Source organism: Aspergillus versicolor (genome assembly GCF_001890125.1).
Source record: "Aspergillus versicolor CBS 583.65 unplaced genomic scaffold ASPVEscaffold_2, whole genome shotgun sequence".
NCBI classification, from domain to species: Eukaryota; Fungi; Ascomycota; class Eurotiomycetes; order Eurotiales; family Aspergillaceae; genus Aspergillus; species Aspergillus versicolor.
The window spans coordinates 2,195,996-2,217,631 of NW_024467525.1; the positions used below are offsets into that span (position 1 = coordinate 2,195,996).

Below are 21,636 nucleotides of genomic sequence, written 5' to 3' on the forward strand. Positions count from 1 at the left end.
CACGCCTATTCAGGGATGCACTGTCTTCATCTCGTGCAACTGGTGAAGATGCAGGAATGATCTCCGTTGGTATTTCGTTCGGAGCTTGAGATTCTGCTTGATCAGAATCCGTATATTGGGTTTGGGACACCATTTGGAGCTTAAGCTCCGGGCGAGTTTTCGTTGGTGACGATGAGGGAGACGGTGTCAGAGTGTGCAGGCCATTAGAGTCATTCGGGAATAGCTCGGCCATTTTTTGCGTATTGATCGTAGGTACGGGTTCGAGTGGAAATTGGGTGGCAGGATGGAGTCTCTGGTAACATATTGATGCGTCAGATAGGGGATTCGACTCGAAGGGATAAGGGCCCAAGTTAGTTCCTTGGTCGGGTACTGGCGGGGGCGGGAGTTCTTGAGACTCGGTATTGGGAGGGTTAGAGCCATCTTCAGATTGCGTCTCATAGTCATAGTTGGCGTTAAGAGCATTCCCGTTCCTTGGTGAGCTCGGAAAATCTAGCAACTCGTCGCCTGAGTCGCCGTCATCTGACTCTGCATCAGTCTCATACACGACGGTTCGTTGTAATGGACCCGGGTGTTGTCTGGAATCGGATGTATTCGTGGTGAAATCACTGGGAAGACTGGGAGGTTTCTTAAATTTTTTTGTATCCTTGGCCATATCTAATCGAGGAGACGGTGACAAGCGCGGGGAGTTCAAGTGGTTAAGCGATGGCTTCTTGTCAGCACACGCTACTTGGGGACTCCTAGATGAAACCCTTCGGTCAATCGGGCCTCGGGATTCCTCTTTGATAAAGGGTTCATTAGGAGATTTCAAAGCTCGTGTTTTAGGCGATCGAGTTGCGCTGCGGAATTGAGAAGATGTGATGAACGCTATGCCGGGACTTTCGGGCGACTGCGAGGAGGGTATTTCGGTTCTTGTAGACTTTCGTGGTGTGACTGGGGAGCCTTTAACTTTCTTCTGGAAATTACCTTCCATTTCAAGGTCCTTCCCCTCAGAGCTGGCGCTTAACTTTCTCCTCTTTTGATCGCTTGAAGGCTCGGAAATGTATGTCTCATTGGCTTTGTTCGTATTGACTGTTTGGCGTTTGGGGATCCTCTTTTTCGGAGTTATATATGCGTATTCCAGCTTCACATCCTCGTCGGGCTCAACCAGCACTCGCTGCACATAGTTCATTTGCGTCAAGGTCTTGTCGTCCTTTTGGGGGTCCTTGTATTTCTTATTGGCACTCTTCCTGCGCCCTTTACCTGAGAGTCCATCGCCCTGGATAGAGGGATTTTTCTGTCTTGGAGGGGCGGGGTCAGATTTGGCGCGACGGCCCTTTTTTGCTCGCGAAGTGGATGGTGGTCTGTAATCCACATCGCGGTTGTTGCCTTGTTCATCATCATCATCCTCGATCTCAATCACCTCACGGGCATTCTTTTTAGAGTCATCGACGTAATCGAAATCATCATCAGACTCATTTTGCTGGGATACTGTCACAAAGTCGATTTGCGTCAACGTTGCTTGATCACTGGAGGAATTTCTTTTCAGGAATGACGGTGTCGAATCTGCCGAGGGGGCCGAAGTTGAGCCTGTCCCTGGTGTATTCGTGGCGGAGCCCAGTCGAGCCGGTGCTCGCTTCAACTTGCTCGCCAACGCGGGTTTATTTGGGGTGCGAAATCGGTCTGGAATTGTGCTCGTCACCGTCGCTCTATCGCCTTGTCCCATCGCAGTTTAAACAACAATCAAGGAGTATTTCGGGTGGTTTCACGGCCAGTCATGTGCTTGGTTATTGCTGTCTGTTGGAGGATAGAGAAGTCTGTTAGCACATAGGCAACCGTTCATTATGGTTGAGCTGCGGCTTTCTAGTTACCTGAGGTTGGTAAGTTGGATTGCTGATTTGCCAGAACGCGTAGGACGCGTTAAGTGGGTGGTCCGTGCGATCTGGAGCCTCAGGTCGCAATTTCCTAAACCGGAAGTCCATAGTTCTCGACGCACAGGGCTCTACCTTTCAACTTTGGAGACCCAAGAAGGCAACTAGTGATGCCGTAAGAAATTGTGGCAGCCGAAGAACAGTTTCTCTTTACAAAAACGAAGATGATTTTCGGAACTACATCACTGGCTAACCGTAGGCACGCAGCTGCTACACACTACGTCTGACTAGCGCATTCGAGTACATGGATCCATGATCAAATACAGCACGTCCTGAATGGCATGGTTTGTTTACTGAATTTAGCCAATAGAGTATTGTATACACATAAAGGCGTAAGTTCCGCGGCGATTATGTGTATTGTTCTACTTATTGACGGTTGCGTCATGGTGATGACGTTATACTATCGGAGCTGCATTTTATGAAATCTAACGAGATCTCGAGGTACCGCTTCAATTCAACCTCTTCCCAGATAAACTACCATTGGACCCAAAAATGTTCTCAAGAATAGTACGACCGAAGGGATCACTTCCCTCCTTCCGACCTAGGGTGCAAGCCCAACCCGACATCAGGCGTCGATTCTTGGCCCATATCGCCAATATAGAAGACGTCCCTGGTGTAAGTAGCTGTTTCCACAATGCTCAGGAAGTTAGATATCTGACTACGACTAGGAGGACGACAAACCGTTTAGTGTTCCCATTTCAGAAGACAGTTATGAAACTTATAACTTCGATCCGCCGCCGTATTCCATAGAAACGACAAAGAACCAGCTAAAGCAATTATACCACGATATGACCATGATAAGGTCTGTGCCTTGTGCCATACACACGTTCCTATAGCGGCTAATGTGATAATTGTAGGCGAATGGAGCTGGCGGCCGACAGCCTCTACAAGGATCGAAAAATAAGAGGATTTTGTCACTTATCAACTGGCCAGGAAGCCGTTGCTGTAGGCATAGAACATGGGATCACGCGCGAAGATAAGCTTATAACCGCCTATCGGGCCCATGGGATGACACTGATGCGAGGCGGGACCGTGAAATCAATTATTGCGGAGCTCCTCGGTCGCCGGGCTGGCATCTCATTCGGAAAGGGAGGTTCGATGCATATGTTTAGCGAGAGCTTCTTCGGTGGGAATGGAATTGTAGGCGCCAGTGTTCCCCTTGGGGCCGGGATTGCGTTCGCTCAACAATACAATGACAAGCGGAACGTGACGATAAATCTGTTCGGAGACGGGGCTGCGAACCAAGGACAGGTACACGAGGCGTTCAATATGGCGAAATTGTGGGATCTACCGGTCATCTTTGGCTGTGAAAGTAAGCCACTCAGTATCATTTCAGACCTTGTTGTGTTTTATGCCTTCGGATAATGCTAAACATGCTCTTTGCATAGATAACAAGTATGGGATGGGAACATCCGCTGAACGATCTTCAGCATCAACAGAATACTATAAGCGTGGACAGTATATCCCGGGTTTGCGAGTCGATGGTATGGATGTCCTTGCAGTGCTTTCGGCTATCAAGCATGGAAAGGAATATGTTCAAGCTGGTAATGGACCGTTACTGTACGAATATGCCACTTACCGGTTCGCTGGGCATTCAATGTCGGATCCTGGGACCGCATATCGATCTCGCGAGGAGCTCAAGGCAGAGCGGGAAAATGATCCAATTTCCAGTTTCCGTGCAAAGTTGATCAACTGGGATGTATTCACGGAAGACCAGGCCAGAGAAATTGATCGCACCGTTCGGAAGAAGGTCAATGACGGAGTGGCAGAGGCGGAAGCGTCGCCCGAGCCCGAGCTCAAGGCAGACATCCTTTTCGAGGATACCTATGTTCGTGGCAGCGAGCCAAGACAGCGACGAGGAAGGACGATTGACGAAACATACTACTCAGGTTAAAGTGTCCGTCGTATCTTGTATGATAGCCTGAAGCGTACACGCTAGATGACAGTCAATAACAAAGAATTATCTTGAACAATCTTGTTTGTTGACATCATGGGGTACTGGTCGGGTTGTTTGATATGGATGTTTGGACGTTATTTCAGTAATTGTGAGTTCGCTGGGTGCAATAGCCGTGACAGCAGAAGCAATATCCAAATCTCACGCCATCATCCGGTGAGCGATGGGTGGAGAATGCGGGTATCCGAATGTGGGCTTGCTGGAAAAGAGCCAGTTTGGAGTCACTAGAACAGTCACAAAGAAGTACTAATCCCGATGAGGAAGGACACATTTTCCCCAACACTCTTGTCTCAGTTGCTTGGGCCTCAGGCCCTGCCTATCATTTCTCTCCATTGCTGATTCCGGCGCCCAGTCGTCGATTTTCCCGCTCCAGTCTGAAGATCAGCGTGCAGAATCATCAGGATAGACGGGGGACTGCTGCTATTGGACAATATCCCTGTGACTGACGACCACTCGTGTCAAATAGAGGTAGATGCGGCGCAAAGCTCAGCTTGCTCTCCTCTTGTTAGACCTCGAGTACTCCGTATGCCAACCCAGTTTTCTTCGTGGGTACTGCTTAATATTGGAAGACTCCGGGGTCTGATAACAGGTCCACAGTTCTTGCATTGAGGAAGCAGAACCGGACGAATTGCCTTCTTCAGTTCTTGTGACGATAGCCCTTCAACTCGGGTCATGAGGCCGTGTTCAGGCGCAGTTATCCCAAAGCCTATATATCATTTCCCTGTGGTGCGCAAATGGCGATATGGCTGAATCCAGGTAGGTCATTAAAGCCAGAGCTGAATTGGCCATGTGAATTCCAGGCTATACAGCCTGGTTATCATTGCACAACTGGAGTTATGGTAAAGTCTTGTGGCTGGCCCTTTTGGCTGCCTTCGCTCAAATGTACTTCGGACCTTTTCCGATTTCTTTCATATGGTTCAGCCCGATGACATCCGAAGGGCCCAAATGTGCCCGTTAGGTTGGTTTCCAATATTTGTCAAACGGACTCAGTCATGAATTCGGCACTTACTGTGGTTGCAGAATCCAGGACCTTAACGGACGGTCTTACACACAAATTATCCGCCAATATGAGCCTAACACGTAGCGTAGGGTACGTTCATTGCACCAGGCCGAATGGTTGGCCCATTTGATCACGATCAAAGCCTCGCATTTGGCAGTGACCAGGGTTCTGCATTATTTGAGGCTAGACCAGGACCAAGGGAAAACGAATCCACCGTGTCTCAGCCTTGCCAGGTTTAGGGAGCAGCCTGGTAATAGGGAACATTTCTTTCGTGCGTATTTTACACATAGTTTGCCCGTGATATGATTGATATGAAACCGCAGGGACGGTCGAGCCAAAAGACTGATATACAACACAGCGGAAGCATACTCGCAATTGGGAAAGGCTCGTCGCAGCGCACCCTGGTCTACGGGGACGAACCAAAATTGTACGCCCTTTTGCGCGTGCAATACAGCTCCAAGTCGAATCTCACTGGGCCTTGCCCCTGTTTCTATTTGGGGCCGAATAGTGAGATCGACTAGCGGCAGACGCCGACGAACCTCCTCTGAGGAGAACCGATCTTGGCCTACCGGGATAGATCTTGTTGGCCACGACGGTCGCATGCACTATTCACCTACAGGTCCTGATTGGTGTCTTCATTGCAGGGATGTTGCCTTACACCAAACCAGAACGCTCTTCATACGAACTCATGATTGTCACCACCTACTTTGCTGGAGAGTAGAGACGACGACGGGAGCGGGGCCGGACGGGAATTTCGAGGGCTGAAAGTGGGTCGGGTTCCGACAGTCTGGATACGGACCGCAGCTCCGTTAATAATTGGACCACATCAATTCACAGCTTCAGGAAATCCTCCTGCAAGAAATCAGCAATGGTGATGAGCCTTGGGAATCGAGGCGTCGTCAAATCGTGTTTTCTGGCCTGAGGCAAGAAGGTGGTCGTAGGGGACCAACCAAGTCGCGGTGCGTTGGCATCTAATTAATATATTTGACTTTGACCGATGTTGGAAAATTACGGAGCATTCGGGAGCTGCTCAGCGGCCAGCCAAGCCGAACGGATATTTAAGGAGCGATCCATGGATCAGAATTTCCAGCAGCATGGCACCGCCGCCATTGGGTCCCGGTTTCTGCTGATGATCGTCCCATAATTTACCTCTTGTACTACCACAGTACTGTATTGCATGAGTAGTCCTGCAAGTCCATACCGCGAGAAACTGCCAATATCCCCATTGGGCAATAGCCTCTGCTTCCCTCTTCCTGTTTGACTCGCACTTATGCAAGTCGGCTGCCTGGGGTCCGAGGTGTGGAAGAAGAAGTGCGTCAGGCATGTGTCGGCTGTCTGACGGGGCTAGCGAGGACTGAGGAAAGACACCGTCCACTCGGGCGTCTGTGTTACGTTTGTTTTGCTTTTCTCCCAAACCCTATTATTATTATTCAGGGTTCCCTCACTCGCTCGGCGCCCCAAAAGCAGGGAGCCCGCCTCGAAGCACGACGTCGACAGGAGTCGACACTCGAAGACGCTCATGATTTGTTCGGTAAAGCCGCACCCATTCCAGTACCCTGGAACAGGTGCCTGTGCTTTCCAGACAAGAAGATTTGAGCAGGGATTGAGAGGGGCTAAAAATATAATAACGATGAAAACAAAAATAGAATAAGAATTTAAAAAGCAAAGAAAAAGGAAAAATGTCCGCATCTGTTTCTAACATATGATACTCCCACCTATCAGGAAATTCTTAATATTCATGTATCATTTCCCTTTCATTCACGCCATTCACTCATCTAATCCCAAGCAAAGGCACCTGCAGAATATGGGTGTCCTCTGAATCAAATAATTTACTGCGTTTAAAGCGGTACTTTGTCCGCTGCGGGCAATGTGGGCACCCCGGCACCAAATCCAATGTAGCGGGGGCTGCTAATGCTTGCGAGATCCTTAGTAGCCTTTGGAGGGTCTGCCGTCTACCCTGTTCTTGTCAAGAAAGAAGACTCTCTGGCAGGGCTTATTTGGAATAACCATCGCACTAACTTGGGTCTTCCAAATTACGTGCGAAATATTCTCCAGCAACTTCTTCTGCAAACCGGGGCGATGGTCTTGTTAATGCTGCGTGATGCGGTGCGATCGACCGCGCGAACCGCCTGTCCGGGACGGTGTTCCTTGGGACACTTCTGACACCTCTGGCCGGCTGTAACCATTCCGCCTGCACAAGCACTGACCTCGAGCAGCAGCTGGGTCCATTTTCTTGGGATGCAGGATCCAAGCCCTCCAATTGATTAAACCTCCGCATGAGGCAGAAAGCCCCTAATTATGCCCGGGATTCCCAGCGGAGTCAGCGACCCAGCACGACTGACAGGCGGTTCAGGCCATTCACCATCTGCTGCTCTCTTCCCACACCTTCGTCGCCTCGCACCCCTTTTTCACTTGGTGCGACCTTTCCTATTCCAAATCAGCACCGCAGTCCCATTTTCTTCCACGTTGGCGATAGTTTTAGGTTAGAACTGAGTTTCCAAGGCTGCGACTAAAGCCAAAACTTAATCCAGCCTGTCGGGTTCAGCGTCAAAAAAAGGAAAAGACTGCCACTTCCACTCACTGCCCCCATTAGCACCTACCCACTTCCCCTCCTTCGTCACCTCCGGATGGCGAGTAGCGTCTCCAGAGAAAATTATGAAAATGCAGCTTCCGAGTGCCTGGACTAGGCCGTCTTTAAATATACTCGCCCAGCCCGTCAAATGAGAGACCCCGAAAAATTGTATCTGTTGAGCTCTGACTCGCCTGCACCCGGCATGTCACAAACTCTCTATACACAACTTCTCACGACCGAGTGTTTATACGTCCACTTCTAGTTGCTTCCCTTTCCTTGATATTTTTATCCATTTTATACTCTTGGCCCATCACCTATCTCCATCCGGCTGCCGTTTCCACTCACCCCCACATCGCAATACACTTGGTGCGGAAGCCAAATGCCCAGGTCCACCAGAACGACGGGTGGAAGACACCCTGTAAGCTAAAAATTCCCCTCCTATACGGCCCATACTTGGTTCCCAGCGACTGTTTAAGCTCTACTCCTGCTCCTTGCTTCCCTCCCCCCCTCCGGTCCCCGTAAAATTTCCGTTTTCCGGTTTCGAATGGTTACTTATAACCACATGTCACAGGAACCTAGTCGAGAATAGTAAGTTTTCGGTTTCCGCTCTCTATCGTGTTCGGTTCTTTTAAAGGGCGGCATCGATACTCTGTCGTTGGTTGGGTTTATGCTGAACGCTCGACTCTCTAGTGACACCCAGTCACTAACTGCGAGTGTAACCGAATATCCTATTGAAAATGGCAGAACGTACCACAGATACCATGAAGGCTGTACGTATATCCCTCATTCGCTGTGTACGAGGGCCTTGATAGCTAACTGAGAACAATAGCATACGTATACCCTAATGATGAGCGGGAACTGGATCGCCTGGACATGCAGCATCACATTTGTAAAATGCTAATGGGAGGTCGCTTATTCTTTGCTCCCTTAATAAACCCCCAGCTTATTTTGGACATCGGTACTGGCTCCGGGATATGGCCAATAGAGATTGGTGAGTTCAATTCTCACCCTTCCGTGCTTCTGCGCTACAGAGTTTCTCATGATCTTTCCCTACACAGCGCCCTTCTTCCCACACGCCCAAATCACAGGGACAGATCTTTCTCCTTGCCAACCCAATGAGGTTCCCGAGAATGTCCATTTCATTGTCGATGATATAACAGAAGACGAGTGGTTATGGGACCGCAATTCTATCGACTTCATTCACACAGGACACCTCTCAGGGGCACTGCCCTCATACAAAGATCTTATACGGAAGATGTACAGACACCTCAAGCCCGGCGGCTGGGCTGAGATTCACGAATTCGATACCATGGTGAAGTCTGACGATGGAACATTACCACCACTAGACGAGTCCAACTTCAGCACATACCCATTTCAGGACTGGCTTGATCTGCAAATACAATCAGGCCATGCGACAGATCCTCCGAGGCAATTTCGAGTAGCGCACCGGCTTGCGCGTGGAATGAGAGAACTCGGCTTCGTTGACGTCCAAGAACGCATTTTTAAAGCCCCGGTGAATCCATGGCATTCCGACCCGCACCTTCGTAGCGTTGGCCAGTGGATGGAGACGAATATCTTGGAAGCTTTGTCGGGGTGGTCATATAAACCTTTGCTTATGTTGGGGTGGTCCAAGCCGGAGATCGAAGTCTTCTTGGTTAATGTTCGACGGAGCGTCCAGGACCGTAGTGTCCATGCTTATTTTAATTTTCATGTCATAATAGGAAGGAAGCCACATCCTGGGGAACGAGCAAGATGAATTCAAACTGCTTTCCCTAGTCCTTGGATTAATTAATGGCCTTATGCTCCTTGTGGGCCCACACTAACATCCCATCTAAGCAGCTGAAGGATCCCGTGTTCATGGAACAGTACGTAAGCGATGCTGCTGTATGGCCGTGGGTTGTTAGGTCTTTCATGTTTCATGATGGCAGATGGAGTTGGCGGGCCTCAATTATGCATCACAACATGCGAACTGGCTGGACTAGAGCACTGGAACCGTTTTAGCAGTTCCAAATTGTAAATTAGAGCAAAAAATATTTTTAAGACAAGTGCTAGACTGGATCGTAGACGTTCGCAACTAGATACCGAAGCCATTCTATGCCTCAGGCATAATTATATAGCGTATGTTTAGTCATCCAGAAAACATGGAGAACTCCGATCGATCATCCGTCGCTACGCATCAACCACCCACGCCAGGTTCAGAGCACTCAATTGCTCGAATGACACATTTGCCTCATGTCTTTTGGGAGATATGCCTATCGGCATACCGCGATTACTTCTTCAACTCCTTTAATTGACCATGTGTGGATCAGTGAGGAGCTCCTGGCCTCGACATTTCGGCGATTCGCAAGCGGGCAGCGGCGGTATGAAAGCCGGGTCCCGGGGCCATTGGAGGCCAGAAGGCGGCTAGCCAAGCGGAGGAATACAGGCCTAGCTAGTGTAGCTGGCTCGGGACCGATGGACGATATTGCGTGCCTGTTTGGGCGAAATGGAAAGGAACATATGAAATGGACTAAGCCGGGGAGAAGTCTAGGTACCGATACTCACTCCTTTGCTAGATTGTGGAAACCTTTTCTGACCCTGATATAGACTACCAGTTCGCTTCGCCGAACCCCCCTGCCGCGCCTGTCAGCTTATACAATGAGAATTTGGACGCCTTCAATGCCGAGAATCCGCTTCAAGCTTGGCCTGGCATTCGCGGTCAGCCGGAGAAACCCACACGCGAGCAGTTTTTTGGTGAACAACTGCGAGAATACGAAACAGCGAGCGCGCTAAAGGATGCCATTCGCGAGATGGACATTGATCTCCGGCAGGAGCCCAGCTATAGCCGGTTGTTGCTCGATCATTTTATTTCACAATCGGGTCGCAGAAAAGGCACTATAAACGAGCTGATTTTATTTCTGGAAGATCCGCATCTTAACATTCCTGGAGCTAGGAACTATATCGGCGCTATAGAACATTATGCTTCTCGCAGGGCCCGGTTGAGCAAACAGCATGCTGTATTCGATGCCGTCACGCGAGCTTTAGAGCTCGGGACCGTTCCCGCCGAAGAAATACACGCTATAATAATCAGCCTATCGGATTTGGGAAGAACAAAGAAGAGTGCCAAGGCGAACGACGAGAAGCTTTTGACACGGCTCTATCGCCAAATGTGGGAAGCTATTGGCGAGTGCGATATATATGGGCATCAGCATTTGGATGAACGTATTGTTGACACTTGGCTTAGCGTTCTCTTGGAAAATGGAACAGCGGACGACTTCATCTTAGCCAAAGACATTCTGTTGGCTACCAATCACGATGTGCCAACCGACTCATGGCTGGCGAAGTTCCTTGCTAGATGGCTCCACGACCCCCGTTCTTCACGATTGGGGTTTGACGGGGAGCACGTTATCGAGCTTTTGAGACCCTTCCATCCCGACTTGGTGTCGAGTTCGATATTATGTGTCACCGAGGCCCTATTCTCTTCTGAAAAGACACATTTTCTGAAAAGATGGGAGAGCTGTTTAGCTAGACTCCCTGATCCCTTGGCTATCGCCTCATCCCGTGTATGGACTCATATACGCGTATATCACGATGGTACATCTCATCTCCCACCGATGTCACCACGGCATCGGATAATACAGCGTCTCTGGGTACTATACACTATGAACGGGGGCACGGTTGGGAATTCAGGCTCGGATGTGTCCAGTCCAACTATGAAGAGCCTTTATAGGATGTATGACACCGCGAGAGGTGATGATGGCATTGAAGACCTGTGGAGCAGCTTGACAAAGGATATTCACGATCTGAATATACAATTTGACTTGGAGGCGATGGCCGATGAACTAAGAACCGGAAAGAGCATGAGCGATGCAGCTCGGTACACCCTACAGAAATTCGAATCTTCTCCCCTGTCCTTTCCCAACATGTTCGCGGATATCCACGTTTTCAACGCTGCGCGCCGGGTTTTCTTCCACAACCTTGAAAAGATGGTCCGCGAGGTCGACGTCGCAAGTCCTACATTTCGAAACTATGCAACCCACACCGCAAGAACGGGGGACACTTACCACGTCTGGACACTTATTCGCTTCCTCCGATCACATACGCCACTCAAGATAGCCCTGTCAATGTCATGGCACCCGCCCGATCCTGCAGACAAATCTCTCATCAGGGACCAGCTAAACCCCAGAACAACCTCCGAGCCGGACCCGCATGCCTCTCTCGAGCTTATTCACGCTCTAGCCGCGGCGTTCGCCTGCTCTGAACAACTGTCTCCGCGTAGGGCATTCCAGTTGGTCCATTGGCTTTATGTATTCTTGTACAAACACGGCGCACCTGTGAGACCGCCTCTGGCACGCGCCTTGTACCACGCAGGCGTGATTAGGTATCGAAGGGAGAAATCGCATGTCTCCGTTGGGCAGTTTGAGTATATCTGGAACATCGTGGAGCAGGCAGAGGGACCTGAAGTCGTGCGAGCATTGAAGGCTCGGACCTTTGACGATTCGGATTGAAGTATCACTTTCGCATTTGCTTTTATATGGGACCAATGGTTGGTTCTGTTTTGATACCATGTATTTGTACATTTTGTAGGCATTAGATAGATTCTACGAATCAAAGTCAACATGATGTTTGGCTGCTACTAAGAGGGGCCCGAAAGAGGTGGTTTTCTTTCATGTCGTTCGGTAATACAGGAAGTGCTGTGCTAGCCCATTAAAACAGTTTGCTCAATTGCGGAATGTCAACTCTATCTAAGTGTCCACTTCCATCAGGTTAGGGTCACCGGAGATTTCCTCGACAGTAACGTATTTCCTCAGATCCTCCTTGGTGTACACTCGCTCATTCAACCAGGCCGTGGTGCCCTTCTGGAAGCGGTAGTCGCGTTCCTTCTGTGCACGCTCGTTGGGCCTAATGTAGTTTCGTAGAAGTTGCGCGGGCTTGTCCTTGTCGATAACACACACATCGACATTGCTACCGGACCCCAAATCGTTGAAGATACCAGCCAAGATCGCCTCGGATGCTAAGGAAATTGCCTCTTCCTTGTTAAGATTGGGCTTCCATGTCGACTCGAAGACCGACATAGCAGCCAGTGAGCCAGATCCCATAGTCACGTAGGGGAGCTTGTCTGTTGACCCGTGCGCGTGTACCGTGTAGAGGCCGACACCAGTTGGGTCGACACCCGCAACCACTAGATACGCACCGATATGTCCCTGGTAACGGAAAAGGTGCTGCTTCAACATAGTCATGCAGGTGATCACTCGAGGAGGTCGGCCAGTCGAAAGAGAGTGTAATTCGATGTTGGAGCTGATCAACGCAGTGGTGAACTCAGTGTCAGCAGCTGTACCAGCACCAGCGCACCAAATCTTCGGGGCAATGTAATGTAATTTCTCGCAGTTCTATTCCGGTGGGAGCAGATTATTAGCAAAAGCTGGTCATTTTAATATGTCAACAGGTGATTAGCTCTTGGCTTACCTTGTCCGCTACTATGGGACCAGTGGTCGCTCTGGTATCTGCGGCGATCTGTGCTTATGGTTAGCATTCATCACGACGAAGAGTCCCGGAAATTACCCACCACAACACCATTGTCGTATATACAGCCAACAATCGTTGTACCTGTGCTTGTGGCTTTGGGCAGCGGTGCTCCCTTGGCGTGAAGAGCCGCGTTTCGGTTGTAGTTGGAGAAGTCGAAGCCGGCCATGATAGCGGCGGGGGATCAAGGCAGTGGAAATTTATCGACTGAACACGATTATAGGAAGCTATCGATCCGTGAGATGCCGCAAGATTGAGAGAAGTCGAGGCCGGGGCTGGCTGGGAGAGATGGGGAGAGCTAGGAAGACGAGGATGAATGAAGCTGGGGAGCTGGAGTGACGAAGCTTCCCGCCGCCTAGTCTTGCTGCCTCAGCGCCCAGGCCACAACAAGTCCCGTGAGCCCGAGCTCCTTCTTACTGTTTTTGTTCGCCTTCGTTGATCAGCTCAAGAATTGAATAACAGGCATGGGTTTTGCGCTTGCCCGCTACCTGTGATCAAACACCCCCTTCTGCGGTGGGCCATTCTACCATCCTCTATTTTCTTTTCCCCTTTCGCGTCTCTATTTGCTGTGCCATTCCCTTTCCCTAAGGGAGTTGGTCAAGATTTCTAGTTTTGCGCAACTCTTCAATCGGAGTCCCAAGCAACTCCAGCGTCGCTCTTTTCCATCACCGCCGCCAAGCTCCCCTTCTCCTCATGCTCCAAAGTCTAAGCTACAATTAGGCGACAGTCCTCACAGTCCTCGATCTATATCGGCCGATCTCGGCAAGCTCAGGATGGCGTTCAGCATGGGCGCGAACCCTGCGGGGAGCACTGCTGCAGAGTTGGGCCCTGAACTTCCAGATGTTTATGCGGAGGTATGTATAATGCTCACTCTTGATCATACTTAGGAGTGATCTTATTAACGTTCGGAATAGGAGGTCGGTTTCAAAGGCGTTTCCGGTGATAGCAACATTCAATTCCTCCCTACGCCCTGGCCTACCGACGCGCTTCCTGCCCCAACCTCCACTTTACTCGCCGTCGCAGCAACAAAAGGCATAGCAGTCGGAGCGTGTCCAAATGCTCTGTCTGTTGCGTCAACCGAAGCCGTGAGGGCGGCAATATCTGCCGACGGTGGGAAAGAAAAGGTCAAGACAAAGCCGTTTCAACCACAAGCAACTATCGCACTTCCTGGGAGGCCTACGCACATAGCCTTCGCATCCGGCGACAGTGCATTAGTACTCGCCACCGAGAACGGATCTCAGCTTTCTGTTTTTGAGACAGGAAGCCTACTACAACCAAATCCGCAGCCAGCTATATCCATTCCTACCAATGGTGCCACTTTCCGAACTATTTGCCCCAACCCAGCGCAGGCCGACGATTCCCACTCATCCCTCGTGGCTCTTGTTACAACTTCCGGTGAACTATTGATTGCAAACCTCAAGGCTGGGAACCTCGTTACAGGTCCCCAAGGCAACATCTTGAAAACTGATGTTAGTTCTGTTTGTTGGAGTAATAAAGGAAAGCAACTTATAGCTGGTCTGGTGGATGGGTCTGGCTATCAGATGACACCAGAGGGCGCCCAGAAAGATACCATCCCCAAACCACCCGACCTCGCAGAGCCCTGCCACGGTGAGTTCAAATGTTAATTAACGGCCATACTTTACATAGCTAACTCATCCAGTGTCATCCATCGCATGGCTTGAGAATGATGTCTTCCTAATGGTTTACACTCCAAATGCTGCTGAAGATGACATGGGGATGACACCCTCGTCATCGTATTACATTATCACTAGAAAAAAGCAGGCTCCCTTTATGATACAGAAACTACCCGAACTGGCCAGTCCTTTTGGTTATAAACGCGCACCCGCTTATCAGTTCATTGCGCGTCTCCGCTCCTACAAGCCGCACCTATCTGACGCCTTGATTGTGTCGTCAACGGCTTCTGCTGATGTTGGACTTATTACGAGGGCTGATCAACCGCTAGCAAGCGACGATAGTGCTAGGGCCACCGTGGGGCTATTCACGACGACGGAATTGAATGATGATGCGAAGAAGGCTTCTGTCCCTTTGAAAGATTCAGTTGATGAAACCTCGGTAATAGGTTTAGCACTCGATCTCTCGAGCACGGAATCCGTGATATCTCCCATTCCAGGAGAGGATATCAATGAGAGCTCAACTCCACTGCCCAACCTGCTTCTACTGAACCATGAGGGTATCTTGTGTTCTTGGTGGTTCATATACTCCGATGCAGTCCGCCAGAATATTCCATACGATGGCCTAGCCTCCGTCAAACCGCAACAACAGCAACAGCCCATGTTACAGCCGCAGCCAGCCCAACCCCAGCCTACGACGCAGCCCTCTTTCGGACAGCCGGCCTTCGGTAGCCAAGCTACCCTAGGAACATCCACTTTTGCCTCTACAGGCTTCGGGAAACCCTCCGCGGCACCCGCTTTTGGGAGTCCGTCAGCTCTGGGAACGTCTCAGCAACCAAGTTTTGGGAAACCATCTGCAACACCCGCGTTTGGGAGTCCGTCGGCTCTGGGTGCTTCCCAGCCGAAGCCTTCCTTTGGTATGCCTGCGTTTGGTGCCCCCGCTGCATTAGGGTCGGGTGCACCGCAGTTTGGTAAATCTAGTTTTGGGCAGCCATCAACGCCCGGAAAGCCGCTTGGCTCACTGCCTTTCGGATCAAGTGGTGGTGCTACCTCTGGGGGCGGCTTTGGCTCGTTTGCAAATACGGGCGGCGCGGGCGGTTTCGCTAGCCTCGCCACCACAAAACAGCCGGAAAGCTCACCCTTTGGCAAAATGGCCGGCGAAAGCCCTTTTGGGAAACCTTCTGGACCGTCAGCCTTTGGTGCTCAGTCCGATAGCAGCGCTTTCACGCCTCAGAAGACGGAAGAATCAAAGGGGGCTTTCGGCATGGGGTCTAGCAGCTTCGTCTTAGGATCAACCTTTAAGGGAGATGGAACTGCCGTTAATGACGCACCCAAACCGGATAAGCCTTCTGGAATGTTTTCAGCACTTGGGTCATCAATGGATGATATGGTGTCGACGCCTAACAAGTCTAGCCCGCCCACAGAAGCCATGGATGACACTGAAGACTCAAATTCTCCTGCTCAGGAACTCCCTGAGGCCAAAGAACCCGCACCATCCTTGTTCGGTGCCCCATCGAAGCCCGCCCCTGGGTCTTCGGTCTTTGGCTCTCTCGGGTCTCAAACCCAAGCCCAGCAACCCTTTGGCTCAACTCAAACGAATAAGTCACCATTTTCATTACTGGGCAATACCACGACTGAAAACCAAGCACCAAGCCCTCCATCAGCTCCATCGGAGAAGACCGCTATCGCTAGCCCGCCTTTAACGCAAGCCAAGTCACCAGAGCCAGAGCCGCCCCTACCCCCCGACTCTACAAGTAGGGCCGTTTACGGGCCAGGTGATACATCCGCGTCATCCAATGTTTCCAAGAGTTCTGTTGATGATGCACCCCTACCACCGGACTTCACCTCGCGGCCTAAGTCTGCCGAACCCGAGAGCGAACCGCCTTTACCACCAGACTTTACCACTCTGAAACCAAAAAAGGAGGAGTCCCAGGCTCCAGAAGAAGCTCCACTACCTCCCGATTTTGCAAAACGCAGTGCGCCCTCCGCGAAAGAGCCACCTCCGATTCCCGATGGCTCGGATGCAGATGAATCAGAGAAAGGGCCCCAGGATGATGAGTCTGATTTTGAGGACAGTGGAGAAGATATCACCCATGAAATCAGTCAGCCTGAAACCGACGGGCCAAGCGTCAAGTCATCACAGGAGAGTTCTTTCGACACCAAACAAGGCGAGGAAAGTCCAGCTGAAGGTTTGTTTGGCAACCAGCTTTCACGGCAACAGCCGCGGCAGTTGTTTGGTGAAATAAGCAAACCCCTGTTTCCACCAGCGCAGGCCCGTGAACTTCCAAGGTCGCCTAGCCCTGTACGACCTGCTCGCACTCAACAAGGTCTTCCGAAACTTGAGAATCTCCGGTCCGTCAGTGCTCCTCACAGACCGGGAAGCGCTCTTGCAGCTCGCAAGGCCTCTCTCTCGGAACTGGCCAAGCGCGAGGCTCAGCTAAAACCGGAGCCCAGCCGCACCCAGGAGTCGCGCCCTCAGCTCTCTATTCAAGCACAGGAAGAAGCCCTATCAGATGATGAAGACGAGAGACTTCGCGCGGATCTTAGTCGACCTCTGGAACCCGTCCCTACACTTGATCCTTTCCTACCACACCAAGATTATACGGGTCAAACCACGAAACCCGGCATTCCTGGTCAGATCGAAAGGCTCTACCGGGACATCAACTCTATGGTTGACACTCTTGGTATTAATGCGCGATCATTGTCTTCTTTCCTCCTATATCAACAAGAATCGACGAACTCCGATTGGATCAGCACTCTAAAGGGTGACAGTCCCGCCGATATTCTAGATGAGAAACACCGTCTTCGACAAATTGAGGATTTGGATGATACTGTTGCCATTCTCAGGGATTCACTAGAAGAACAACGGGTCCAAGGGGTTAAAGAAAAGCTGGAAAGCTGCAGAGAAATGCTGAGCAAAGAAATTCTCACCCTTCGCAGTCAATGTGCAAGTATCAGAAAGACTCTCGATGCACACACTGATGCTGCTGCAATCGTTTCTGCGCCTCTTTCTGCCGAGCAGGCGAACCTCCAGCAAGATCTTCGCACCTCGTCAGCCGAAATACAAGCCAAATTGGTAGACCTAGAGTCCGCGGTGTCTCTTCTACGAGCTAAGATTGCCGATGTCCCGCGCGCCGATGGATCGCGGCCGACAACAAGGCGACCAACAGTTGAGGCTGTCACATCGACCATCGCTACGATGATGAACATGGTCGAAAATAAAAGCGGCGATATTGACGTACTAGAAGTCCAAATGAAAAAGCTCGGCTTTGATACATCGGCGACACCCACCAGCCGAGAGGGGTCTCCTTTCACGACACCTAGAAAGGGACTTGGAAAACTCCCCACTACTCCTGGATCTCGTGGGACCATGGACGATCCGGTCAGTTCATATCACACGCCAGATTCTGCTGCTCGCGGGAAATTCCGGTCGAGTGTCAATGGGTCGGCAAAAGCAAGTAGGCTTCGAGCCATGGAAGCTGTCGACAACGTTGGTAGCAAAAGGGAGGTCGCGCAATGGAAGGCTAAAATGCAGCGAAAACAGCATTTGATCGGGAGCCTCAAAAAGGCCATTGGGGAAAAGGAAACGAAGGTTCGGAGCGTGGATGATCTATAGAGCTGTGAGGATCCTTTTCTTGCATATTTACTGGGATGTTAGTTCTTGCGCTACAAATGATATTAAAACCGATGAGTCACGGCATGGAGCAATCACGGATGGCAGTGAGTTACTTGTACATAGATCTTGCTCTCTTTTGCTTTGACATTGGCGTGAGTTGGATCATTATTTAATCGGCTAATAAAAGGACCAATTATCTCGTCTTCAATCCGGATTAATTATGTATATGCACATATGTATATCAATCTGCTAGAAACCGCAGCTCGCCCATTTAAACTTTCTGGAATTTAACATGCTTCATCCCCAGTCTGTTCAGTGGTGAAAGCATCTTCTCTCGAATTGGCGTTATCCTCTGCTTAAAACCATCGGTTCCTCTTGCCTCCTGGTGCTGGTCATAACTGTCCCACCCAACAACTAAGAATTGGACGAACGCCTGTCCAGAATCGCTCTTATCATGCTCAAACTCTCCAGGCCTCTCCACCTGCCCCAGCAGGAAAGTCTTGCTCCGCACTTTCTCCTCGACTTCCTGAAGGAGTGTGGTGCGGAAATTCACGAGGTCAGCGCTGAGAGCCGAGCGGTCTGGTTTTGAGAGCGAAGTCGGGAACGCGAGCGGCATGAGCTCAGTTATCGGGTTTGAGAGGAGGGCTTGGGTTGCAGGAGCTTCTAAATCGGATGGTTGAAGGGTGGTGTATAGGGTCGTGAGCTGGGTGTTTTGCTCGAGGAAAGGGTCGAGAGGGGAGTTGGTTTGCTGAATTCCGCTGTGCGAGTCGGACCAGTCTATTGGATAGTATATTAGCTTCACTTCACCTTCTTGTCTTTGTAGCTAGACTGGACGATGTTGGTTTGCGGGAAGAAGATACGTATGTATCCGTATGTCATGCAAGGCGGCGTGGGAGACCGGGAGACCAACCAATCGCCCAAACAATGACGTTTTCATCCTCCGCCGTACGGCCCCATGCCGAGCTGAGGTGTCCGCTTTGTGATTTCGTTGCTTTGAAAAGTCGAAGGAGAGCGGCGCCTTCGTCATTTGAGGGATCCTCAGGCTTTACGGAGCTCTTGGCTTGGAAGTATATGAATTCGGTGACGGCCGGCATCTTGGATTGAGAACTGGATCAACTCTTTTCAATCAAATAAATTCCACAGCAGATTATCCAGTATTTGTTTCTCTTGTCCAAGCAGCGATGGATGTCGGAATAGCTGCCGTCTTTTTAAGGGTGGGGTTGTGACTGATGTCATCGATGAGTTGTGGTGGTAATGATGTCAAGTTGTCATACTTGTGGACCGTTAATCAACCTGGAAATATGTATGTAGGGAGTACGCAAAAACATATGGAAAGAAAATTTGGAAATATTCATTATAGTTGAGAGTATGGATAAGATAGTCGAGTGGCATACAGCCACAACACACTCGAATCCTCGGGAGGTCGCTTTTCAAATAGTACAGCAAAAAGACAGCATGCTCTGAAACGAAACCACTAAGTTCACCATAATAAACGACTTTTATGTCGGTAACACAGATAGCCCAAGCTGCTCCTAAAAGGCAAACCAAATACGGAAACACATACGCTTCCCGCATTTTAAATGCGGTGCTTCTCACTTTCTGTATTACGGGTTAGATTACAGTACGGGGGGCATAGCACAGGGTGAAAACTAACCTAGTCTTGAATAGAGCATGTAAAGCGCCATTTGGTTGCATTCCTGAGTTCCAGTGATAGTCACCAGACGCTCATTGCTGTTCTCCTGAGGCTCGTTGATTTTAATGACACTTCCACTGAGGTGTCGAATCTCGTTGATCTTAGCACCTCCCTTTCCGATAATAGCTCCGACCATATCGTTAGGGATGTAAATCTGCTGAGTGAGTGGCTGGCCAGGCATAGCGCCGCCAACAGGGGCTGCCGGGGTCGGGCCACCTCGTGGCTGCGCTGGTTGCGGTGCGCCGTAAGGAGCAGGCTGGTGTGGGCCAGCACCAGCATATGGAGCCTGGGGGGCGCCATAGGGCATTGGCTGCTGGGCCACCGGAGCAGGGGCATGCTGTCCGTGAAGGTAAGGAACGCCATAAGCTCCAGCACCTGCTCTGTTTTGGTTGGGATGGTGACGCTTAAATGTATCCGGATGACCGTACTGGCCACCAGCTGGTTGGGGCACGTAAGGAACAACTTGCATCCCACCTGGAACAGCTCCGGCAGGACCGCCGCTCCGAGTCGCATATGCCGAGGCTGCTGGTCCGCCAAATCGTTCTGTAAGCTGCTCAACAAGGGTCACAGCAACATAGTAAGTAGCAATGTGTACAGCATCGGCAACACCAAGAATGACAAGAGACCGCTCAGTGGAAAGGGGAAGGCAGGCGTCCGAGGCGTTAAGACGGGCTCCAGAAGCCTCCTGGATCTCCCGGATACGACCACCACCTTTACCAATAATCGAGCCGATAAGAATGTGTGGAATTAGCAAGCGCAGGGGGTAGGTCTTGGATTGAGCAGTCGACGCAGCATCAAGGGGCTCGTTATTCAAAGTACGAATTATCAGACCAAAGGCCTAACATCAAGTCAGTGATATGGCTCGAGGAAAGAAAAAGTAAGAAACGGAACAAACCTTTGCAACAGCATCCTGAGGTCCGCTAACAGTCAAGATACGTTCGACCGCACCGCGGGAGTAGTCGCTGACGGTGCATTTGGCGCCTGATAGGCGACGGATTTGGGATACGTTTTCTCCGCCCTTACCAATGACGGTAGCAGCCTCTTGGCTGGAAATTACAGCACGGATATGAATCCAGTTAGACTCGTCTTGGGGCCGCTGTTGCTCGCCCTGGCTCCCGGCTGCTTCGCCATGAGAGGCAGTCGACTGAATCGGCTGTGTATCATTGAGCGGCCCTTTGGAGGTAGGTGCATCAGGGACAACAGTATCACCCTGGCCATCAGCATCGTTCGCGGCACCGGAATCAGACTTCACTTCTGCATTATCCTCAGAGTTATCTCCTTTGACTACTTTATCCAGGGCTGGACGCTTGGCTTCTGGCTGATCATTTGGACCGGATGGTGAAGAAGGGTCCTCAAGTGGACGCTTGGTCGATTGCAAGGCGGACGGAGAGGCGGACATTATGTCAAGTGTGCAGCCCGGTCTCGCTTACTCAAAGAGGCGAAGTAGAAGAATATCTGTCTTTTTTTTTTTGCTTTATTTTGATCGGCTATGTACACCAGGATTTCCCAGAAAAGCGTGCTGGTGCGGCGATCGATTGGGTAGGGAATCTGGTGCTTGGAAAGACAGGGAAATTTGGTGTAATCGTGAACAGTGAAGGAAGTGAGGCGGGAGAAATGAGAATCGACGTAGGTAGGAGGGCTGTGAAATGACAGGCGTTGAGGATTTGGAGAGTAGGGAGCCCCGCGAGATCAATGCAGTGCTGGGATAGGAAGAAACAAGAGGAAACGGCTTGAATCTGATCGGGTACGATGGAAGCGGAG

At 50.6% G+C, this 21,636-nt stretch overlaps 7 protein-coding genes across 7 annotated transcripts; 4 read left to right on the forward strand and 3 right to left on the reverse strand.

Moving 5' to 3' along the window:
* Positions 1–2,399: 2,399 nt before the first annotated feature.
* On the forward strand, positions 2,400–3,801 carry ASPVEDRAFT_125375 (putative pyruvate dehydrogenase E1 component alpha subunit; the record flags this gene model as incomplete). Its single annotated transcript, XM_040806270.1, has 4 exons — positions 2,400–2,522; positions 2,576–2,709; positions 2,765–3,219; positions 3,296–3,801. The coding sequence occupies 4 exons, from the start codon at positions 2,400–2,402 to the stop codon at positions 3,799–3,801; spliced, it is 1,218 nt and encodes a 405-aa protein (XP_040664370.1).
* Positions 3,802–7,106: 3,305 nt separating this feature from the next.
* Positions 7,107–7,455, forward strand: ASPVEDRAFT_38113 (uncharacterized protein). The gene has a single exon (XM_040811629.1). It carries the CDS (start codon positions 7,160–7,162, stop codon positions 7,346–7,348), a length of 189 nt encoding a protein of 62 aa, XP_040664371.1. The 5' UTR covers positions 7,107–7,159; the 3' UTR covers positions 7,349–7,455.
* Positions 7,456–7,812: 357 nt separating this feature from the next.
* On the forward strand, positions 7,813–11,920 carry ASPVEDRAFT_50280 (uncharacterized protein; the record flags this gene model as incomplete). Its single annotated transcript, XM_040814285.1, has 8 exons — positions 7,813–7,851; positions 8,005–8,021; positions 8,124–8,203; positions 8,263–8,424; positions 8,492–9,144; positions 9,498–9,499; positions 9,680–9,963; positions 10,020–11,920. The coding sequence occupies 8 exons, from the start codon at positions 7,813–7,815 to the stop codon at positions 11,918–11,920; spliced, it is 3,138 nt and encodes a 1,045-aa protein (XP_040664372.1).
* pup1 (proteasome core particle subunit beta 2) lies at positions 11,907–13,134 on the reverse strand. Its single transcript, XM_040808973.1, has 3 exons — positions 12,979–13,134; positions 12,879–12,926; positions 11,907–12,802 (listed from the first exon to the last, which is right to left on the reverse strand). Exons 1-3 carry the CDS (start codon positions 13,102–13,104, stop codon positions 12,158–12,160), a joined length of 819 nt encoding a protein of 272 aa, XP_040664373.1. The 5' UTR covers positions 13,105–13,134; the 3' UTR covers positions 11,907–12,157.
* A 574-nt stretch (positions 13,135–13,708) lies between these two features.
* On the forward strand, positions 13,709–18,182 carry ASPVEDRAFT_80250 (FG-nucleoporin NUP159; the record flags this gene model as incomplete). The annotated part of the gene is made up of 3 exons (XM_040816833.1): positions 13,709–13,789; positions 13,850–14,543; positions 14,596–18,182. 3 exons carry the CDS (start codon positions 13,709–13,711, stop codon positions 18,180–18,182), a joined length of 4,362 nt encoding a protein of 1,453 aa, XP_040664374.1.
* A 271-nt stretch (positions 18,183–18,453) lies between these two features.
* Positions 18,454–19,276, reverse strand: ASPVEDRAFT_25475 (uncharacterized protein; the record flags this gene model as incomplete). The annotated part of the gene is made up of 2 exons (XM_040809782.1): positions 18,454–18,959; positions 19,093–19,276. The coding sequence occupies 2 exons, from the start codon at positions 19,274–19,276 to the stop codon at positions 18,454–18,456; spliced, it is 690 nt and encodes a 229-aa protein (XP_040664375.1).
* A 482-nt stretch (positions 19,277–19,758) lies between these two features.
* On the reverse strand, positions 19,759–21,274 carry ASPVEDRAFT_80252 (telomere maintenance protein PBP2; the record flags this gene model as incomplete). The annotated part of the gene is made up of 3 exons (XM_040816834.1): positions 19,759–19,781; positions 19,837–20,713; positions 20,771–21,274. 3 exons carry the CDS (start codon positions 21,272–21,274, stop codon positions 19,759–19,761), a joined length of 1,404 nt encoding a protein of 467 aa, XP_040664376.1.
* Between the last annotated feature and the right edge of the window lie 362 nt (positions 21,275–21,636).

Bases quoted from the DNA above. Each gene is read 5' to 3' on its own strand.
- ASPVEDRAFT_38113 (XM_040811629.1), top strand. From the start codon at position 7,160: ATGCCCGGGATTCCCAGCGGAGTCAGCGACCCAGCACGACTGACAGGC.
- pup1 (XM_040808973.1), bottom strand. From the start codon at position 13,104: ATGGCCGGCTTCGACTTCTCCAACTACAACCGAAACGCGGCTCTTCAC. The intron at 12,927-12,978 runs GTGGGTAATTTC...CCATAAGCACAG, and splicing joins TATACGACAATGGTGTTGTG to ATCGCCGCAGATACCAGAGC. The intron at 12,803-12,878 runs GTAAGCCAAGAG...CCACCGGAATAG, and splicing joins GTCCCATAGTAGCGGACAAG to AACTGCGAGAAATTACATTA.